Below are 7,359 nucleotides of genomic sequence, written 5' to 3' on the forward strand. Positions count from 1 at the left end.
CCCCCCCCCCCCCCCTGGGGGGGTGGGGCCCCCCCCCCCCCCCAAGCATTTTCCCTTATTGGGAAAATCAACCCCCCCCCCCCGGGGTTTAAGGGTTTAAGGGTCCTGAGGTTAAAACCTTTTTCGGTTTTTTTGGGGCCCCCCCCCCCCCCCCCCGCCACCGCCCATGGCAGGTTTCCATTTCTATAACCTCTCTGACCCCAAATCTCAAGCCTGAGCCCGGCTCAGGACGCAGCTACGACAACAAACCAAGACATCCTCAAGCAACCTTCCTTCGGCAAAACCAACCAAGGCAGCCAAATACCGGAGAGACAGCCCAAAGCCGGCCTCAACAGAGTGACCGCTTCGTGCTCCCGACACACCCGGTGGGCACTGGAGGGACAGCCCGCGTCACGGTGTCCCCGCCTTGTTCTGACGTCACAGAAGCGCCCGAAGTGGCGGCCGGCGTCTGCGTCATCCGGCTGCTGCCGAGCTGCGCCGGGAGGAGGGGGTTGGAGTATGTGGCGCCGAGATCATGCCTAACCGCGAGGCTGTGCCGGGCTGCGGAGGCCGCCGGGCTTGGGTGGAAGGAAGCCGGGCAGATGCAAAACCTGGAGATCACGGGGGCCGGGCGGTCAGTCAGCACCCAGACTGACAGCATGACCGGTGAGTGCGCCCGCGCCCCGCCGCGGCGTTTTGCTCTGCCCGGTGTGGCTGCGGCCGCTCGGCTCCAGGTCCCTGCCCTCCTGTCGCTGCAGTTCTGCCCCTGGACGTCTGGTGCCTCCTGGCGGCCCCTGCTTGGTCGGCGGGATGCCGGCCTGGCTGCATCCGCTTCGGAAGTCGCGCGCTCGCCTCCCTCCCTCCCTCCGTTATTTCCTCCCTGTGCCCGGGGCTGGGATCTCCGGGCCTGAGGAGCCTGAGAATTCCCCGAGCCGCGCTTTTGACTTGATTTCCAAATTAACCACGTCACGCTTTCCTATCAGCGGTTCTCAACCTGTGGGTCGCGACCCCTTTGGCGGCGGAACGACCCTTTCACAGGGGTCGCCTAAGACCATCCTGCATATCAGATATTTACATTACGATTCATAACAGTAGCAACATTACAGTTATGAAGTAGCAACGAAAATAATTTTATGGTTGGGTCACAACATGAGGAACTGTATTTAAAGGGCCAGAAGGTTGAGAACCACTGCTTCAACTGCTTTACCCTCAAAGGTCACCGCGTTTTCAGTACCAGGTTGTAACCACTGCCCTTGCTGCAACGTCACAGTCCAAAGAAAAGCTTGCTCCGCGATGACATTAGATGCAAGGACTTTTCATAACTCCCTTTGGCTTGTTCCCATAGCTCGCACCCCCGCCCCCGCTGTGTGAGGGCTGGAGAATGAGGTCCCAACTTTGGAAAGTGCTGGAGGAGGTCACCTCAAGTGAGATGGTGGCCGGTCTCCTGCTAAGAAACCACTTGGATTCTCTTGTCCTCTTATTTTTCCTTTCCTCCCGCTAAAGCAGTTGAGATAAAGCTTCAAGCACTCCAGTGGCATTGAGCTTAGTTCATATTTTCATCAGCAACATTTTAAAGTGCCTGCCGTCTCTTTTGTAGGTCAAATACCAAGGCTTTCTAAAGTCAACCTTTTTACCCTGCTCAGTCTCTGGATGGAGCTCTTCCCAGCAGTCGAAGGCCAAAGACAAAAATCTCAGGTATATTTTTTTTCCTTAGATAATTCCAACCATTTAGAAAAGCTATGATCTCAGATGTGATTTGCTCCAGTTTCTGTCACACTTAAAAACAAAACTAAAAAAACTTACAGTTTGCAAAATATCTTTGTGATTTAGTGTGACATTTGTAACTTGTAGCTCTAACAGCTCATCGTTCCAATCTAAAAATAGAACAGTTACTGTTTATGACTATAAATAGAACAATTACTGTTCCCATTTCATCTGGGTAGTTCCCCTCTCCCACCAAACTGTAAATTACTTGAAGATAGAGACCATGCCTTATTTTACCTGGTATAACCCTTAGCATCTACAATTGTAAAAGGTGATTGATGAACTACCTATTGTTCCATTTACTAGTAAGTAGTCTCTTATTTTGGATCTCCAAAGAGATGATCAAAACAGGTTAGGAATATATTGTAAGAATCTCTCTATATAAAAGCCTAAGTGACTGTTATGACCGGTCGACCAAATGACCCGGTTGCTAGGCCATGCACTGACCACCAGGGGGCAGATACGCAAAGCAGGAGCTGCTCCCTGGTGGTCAGCGTGCTCCCACAGCCAGCCTCCCACAGCTGGCCAGCCTCCCGTGGTCCCTCCCCCTGGCCAGTCGGGCACCCCCAAACCCCGCACCCCCCCACCAGCCCCAATCGCTGGCCAGGCCAAGGAACCCCACCCATGCATGAATTTGTGCACTGAGCCTCTAGTAATCATATAAGCCAATGTGTTAGAAGTATATACAGCCTCCATCTTTTCTTTCTCCTACCCCGAGTGTCGCAGAGTGCTATGTTCTCATCATTTTCCTCTATGTATGGAGTGGCTTGGTTCTCACCATTCTGATTTGGTAGGTTTGGAAGTTTAGAATGTTGTCATTAATTTTTAAGGAGCCACAGTCATTATGGAAATAGTTTAGGTTAAGTATTTAAAACATTTCTGGAAACAGGAAAGGGGGGGAGATTACCTGTGGTTTCTCACCATTCTAACCACATCAGTTTTAACATTTTGGTGTTTTCCTTCAATCTTTTTTTAAGCATAAGCCCCCCCCCCCTTATAAAATTATTATTGTATTCTGCAATGCTTATTGAAGTTTCCAACTTGCCAATAATTCTGCTAAAAGGTTGCTTCAGGTTTTCCACAGAAAGACTTGCAAATCCTTAAATTCCCACAGTACTCTTATGAGGTCATTCATAGCCATCTTCTTTTTCTTTTGAAAAAAATGTTTTATTTATTTCAGAGAGGAAGGGAAAGGGAGAGAGATATAAACATCAATGATGAGGGAGTATCGTTGCTCGGCTGACTCCTGCCCCCACTTGGGATCGAATCCACAACCTGGGCATGTACCCTGACCAGGAATTGAACTGTGATCTCTTGGTTCATAGGTCACACTCAACCACTGAGCACACTGGTCGGGCTTTTTTTCTTTTTTGATGTCTTTTTTACTGTGGATGAAGTTGTGTACTTGGCACTGGAGATACAGAAAGAATAGAACATAGTCCTTACTTTCTAATGGGGGCAAATACTAGGGATTTAAACAGTGAAGGTACAATTAGATGGTGGAGTCAAGTACAAAATACCAGCAGACGTGCTACCAAGACTGAAGAGGGGGGCGGGCTCTAAATAGGGAAGTGAGGGAAGGATCCACAGGGCAGGTTGCATTTGTAGAGACATGAAGAGTAAGTAGGTTTTTACTGTTCATACATGCAGACCCAATGAAAACCCTGAGACTGAAAATCTACCTCTGGAAGTGGAGAACAGGGAAAGACTGAAGAAAGAGGCTGGTCAGTCCAGTCTGGTAACTAGTAGAGTTTATTAAGGGAAACATACATACGAGGTATGTCTTGGGTGACTGCGCTACAAAATGAGTCCCCTCGGTACTTTACTTGGCAGGTGCCAGAGAATTATATCAGGTAAAGGGGTGATAGTCATGGGTACAAGTAGGTGAATGCTACCAGGTATGGAAATTACATGTTTGGTCAGGACAACAACCTGTTCCAGGAACCAGCACGTAGCAGAAGGCAGGGAGGGATGCTTATTATGTAGAATGAGCATGAGTTACCACCAGGCAGTCTCTAAGGGGGATTTCAGAACCCCTGTTCTGGCCTAGGTCCAGCTTGCAGGACACACAGCAGACATGTCATGGATTAGTCTCTCCTCTACATTTGCCAAGCCAAGAGACTCCAGATGGAAAAGCTTGGAGGAGTGAGAATTTGTGGTTCACATGTCAGAAGGTGAAGTTGGGTGGAGTTCTTATCAGCATTGGGGTTCCTGGGTTCCCCAAGCTAGAAATCAAAAGGAAATTTCCAGACAGATCATATTAAACTTATGCTTAAGGACAAGGTAGACAACACAGAGGAAAGGAAGGTCCTCTGAACTGCCTGGGATTTGGTGCTGGTGTGGGGGATCTCTGCTTGGCTCCTTTTATAAGCTGGGGACAAAGCAGGCTTGTGTGAAAAAGTGGGCTTTTTGAAAAAGGTAGGCTTTTGGAATTTTCCATTTTAAGGCTTAGGTAACTTCCTTTTCCAGCTGTGTTCCTGGTAACTATGCCCATGCCTGCCCTCTGGGGGCAAGATGGTATTCTGCTCATTACCAACACCCTAGGAAAGTCGTATAGTGGTCAAACCTTGATCAACTGTGCATGCCGGTCAGTAGTTTAAGCAGGTAGTAAGAAGGGAGATAAAATCAGCTCCTCTGCATTTTTGAGAAGGGAGTGGAGGGGTGGTGACATTTTTGGGGTCAGCTCATCCCAAGTTTTTTCTGACTAACTGATCTTGGTGTCCTGGCCACCTGGTATTCTCCATTCCCAGCCCAAGTCCCTATGCTGTCTTGGAGGGAAGATGCTGAAGATGAGCTTGGAAAGGTATATGGGAATCACATCATGAAAACCATTTGTATTCCTTGCAAGGGAGTTCAGATTTTATCCTATAAATATTGGGATTGAATTGAAGAATTTTAACAGGGAATTTACTATTTTTAAAAGTAATATGTTTTTTTTAATTGATTTTAGAGAGAGAAGAGGGGAGAGGGAGAGAGAGATAGAAACATCAATGAAAGAGAAACATCAACATCAATCAGCTGCCTCCTGCATGCCCCCTGTTGGGGATCAAGCCTACAACCTGGGCATGTGCCCTGACTGGGAATCGAACCAGTGACCTCCTGGTGCATGGGTCAATGCTCAACACTGAGCCACACCAACTGGGTGGGAATTTACTATTTTTAAATTAAGACTTTATTTTTAGAGAACACTATTAGGTTCACAGCAAAATTGAGGGGAAAGTACACAGATTTTCCATACACTCCTGCACATGGGTAGCTTCCCCCATTATCCACATTCCCGCAACATTTGTTACAGTTGATGAACTAACATGGACACATCATGATTACTCAAACCCTGTAGTTTACATTAAGGTTCACTCTTGGTATTGTATATTCTGTGGGTTTGGACACATATGTAATGACATTGACCCATCAATATAGTGTCACAGGTTCCTCTCCCTTCAGCTGCACTGGGGTCGCATCTCCCTTGTTCTGTCCTCATCTGTGATCTGTAAGGTGCTGGGAGCTGCAGGCAGGACTCGGGGAGGCCCAGGAACTAGAAATGTACATCTGTGAAATAGAAAAGTGCCTCTTAAGACTCACTGCCGAGAAACCAAGATGGTGGCATAGGTAAACACCGGAGTTTGCTGCCTCGCACAACCACTTCAAAAATACAACTAAAAGACGTAATGGACATCATCCAGAACCACAGGAAGGCTGGCTGAGTGGAAATTCTACAACTAGGAGGAAAGAGAAAAGCACACTGAGACTCAGAGGAGCTGTGGTGTGGAAGTAAAGTACAGAGGTACAGAGGCGCACGCGGAGTGGGCTGGCGGCTGAGGGCGCGGTTGTCTTTTTCAATCGGGAGGGAGTCTTAGGCTCTGAGCTCTAGTTCCGGGCGAGTCTCTGGGGACCCAGACTCATACGGGAGAAGTCGGAACTCGAGGGAAGCTTTCTCTCAGAGGTGTTTGCAGCGATTGCCGGGACACTGACAAGCGGGGCCTCTGAGGGCAACCATAACTGCTAGTCCCGCCCTGTTGATCCCGTGGGACCTGCCCCACCCAAGCCCTGCACGGAGGCTTTTGCTGGATAGCCTAAGGCAGGGGCTAGATTAGCACCTCCCTAGAGATCCAGGAGCCACTGTGCTCAGTGGTCAGAGTGGGACCATCCAGTTTGCAGCTCCTTGGATCCATAAAGGACATACTCAGGGGGCAGACTCAGTGAGCACCAAAGCCCTATTGAAGCAAGTCTTGCCCCGGAGGGGTGTCTCCAGCACAGAAGTTCTCCCACTGAAGACACAGCTGATTCTCACAGCCAATTGGCCTGGAGGTCAATCCCTCCCAGTGTTACCTACAACAATCAAGGCTTAACTACAACAAGACTGTGCACAAAGACCACAAGGGGGTGCACCAAGAGTGTCCTCCTCAGGTAATTGGGGAGGCTGAACCACTGGGCCCTAGAGGACACTTAGCACAGAAAACCACTGTATCAACACAGGGAAGCATAAAAAATGCGGAGACAAAGAAACAGGACACAAATGACAGAAAAGGAGGAAAGCAAACTACTGGATATAGAGTTCAAAACCACACTTTTAAGGTTTTTCAAGAACTTTCTAGAAACCGCCGATAAATTTAGTGAGACCCTCGAAAAGACTGGTGAGACCGCCGATAAATGTAGTGAGATCCTCAAGAAATCTAGTCAGACCCTCGAGGTTATGATAAAGGATCAACTGGAAATTAAGCATACACTGACTAAAATGGAGGATATTATACAGACTCCCAACAGCAGACTAGAGGATCACAAGAATCAAGTCAACGATTTGAAATACAAAGAAGCAAAAAACACCCAACTGGAAAAGCAAAATGAAAAAAGAATCCAAAAATACGAAGATAGTGTAAGGAGCCTCTGGGACAGCTTCAAGCGTACCAACATCCGAATTATAGGGGTGCCAGAAGGAGAGAGAGAGCAAGATATTGAAAACCTATTTGAAGAAATAATGACAGAAAACTTCCCCTACCTGGTGAAAGAAATAGACTTACAAGTCCAGGAAGCGCAGAGAACCCCAAACAAAAGGAATCCAAAGAGGAACACACCAAGACACAGCATAATTAAAATGCCAAGAGCAAAAGACAAAGAGAGAATCTTAACAGCAGCAAGAGAAAGAAAGTCAGTTACCTACAAGGGAGTACCCATACGACTGTCAGCTGATTTCTCAACAGAAACTTTGCAGGCCAGAAGGGAGTGACAAGAAATATTCAAAGTGATGCATGCCAAGAACCTACAACCAAGATTACTTTATCCAGCAAAGCTATAATTCAGAATTGAAGGTCAGATAAAAAGCTTCACAGATAAGGAAAAGCTAAAGGAGTTCATCACCACCAAACCAGTATTATATGAAATGCTGAAAGGTATCCTTTAAGAATAGGAAGAAGAAGAAGAAGGTAAAGATACAAATTATGAACAACAAATACACATCTATCAACAAGTGAATCTAAAAATCAAGTGAATAAATAATCTGATGAACAGAATGAACTGGTGATTATAATAGAATCAGGGGCATAGAAAGGGAATGGACCGACTATTGGGGGGGAAAAGGGGTGTGGGGGATGAGGGAAGAGACTAGGACAAAAATCGTGC

At 47.2% G+C, this 7,359-nt stretch overlaps 1 protein-coding gene across 1 annotated transcript in view; it reads left to right on the top strand.

The window, feature by feature from the left end:
* Window positions 1–7,359, top strand: part of CDADC1 (cytidine and dCMP deaminase domain containing 1) — an 81,252-nt gene that overhangs the window by 1,662 nt on the left and 72,231 nt on the right. Inside the window, exons 2-3 of the mRNA XM_023749111.1 lie at window positions 213–645; window positions 1,577–1,674. Coding sequence (XP_023604879.1) covers window positions 213–645; window positions 1,577–1,674 — 531 coding nt within the window. The remainder of the gene's footprint in view (window positions 1–212; window positions 646–1,576; window positions 1,675–7,359) is intronic.

Source organism: Myotis lucifugus, unplaced genomic scaffold (assembly GCF_000147115.1).
Source record: "Myotis lucifugus unplaced genomic scaffold, Myoluc2.0 scaffold_7, whole genome shotgun sequence".
NCBI classification, from domain to species: Eukaryota; Metazoa; Chordata; class Mammalia; order Chiroptera; family Vespertilionidae; genus Myotis; species Myotis lucifugus.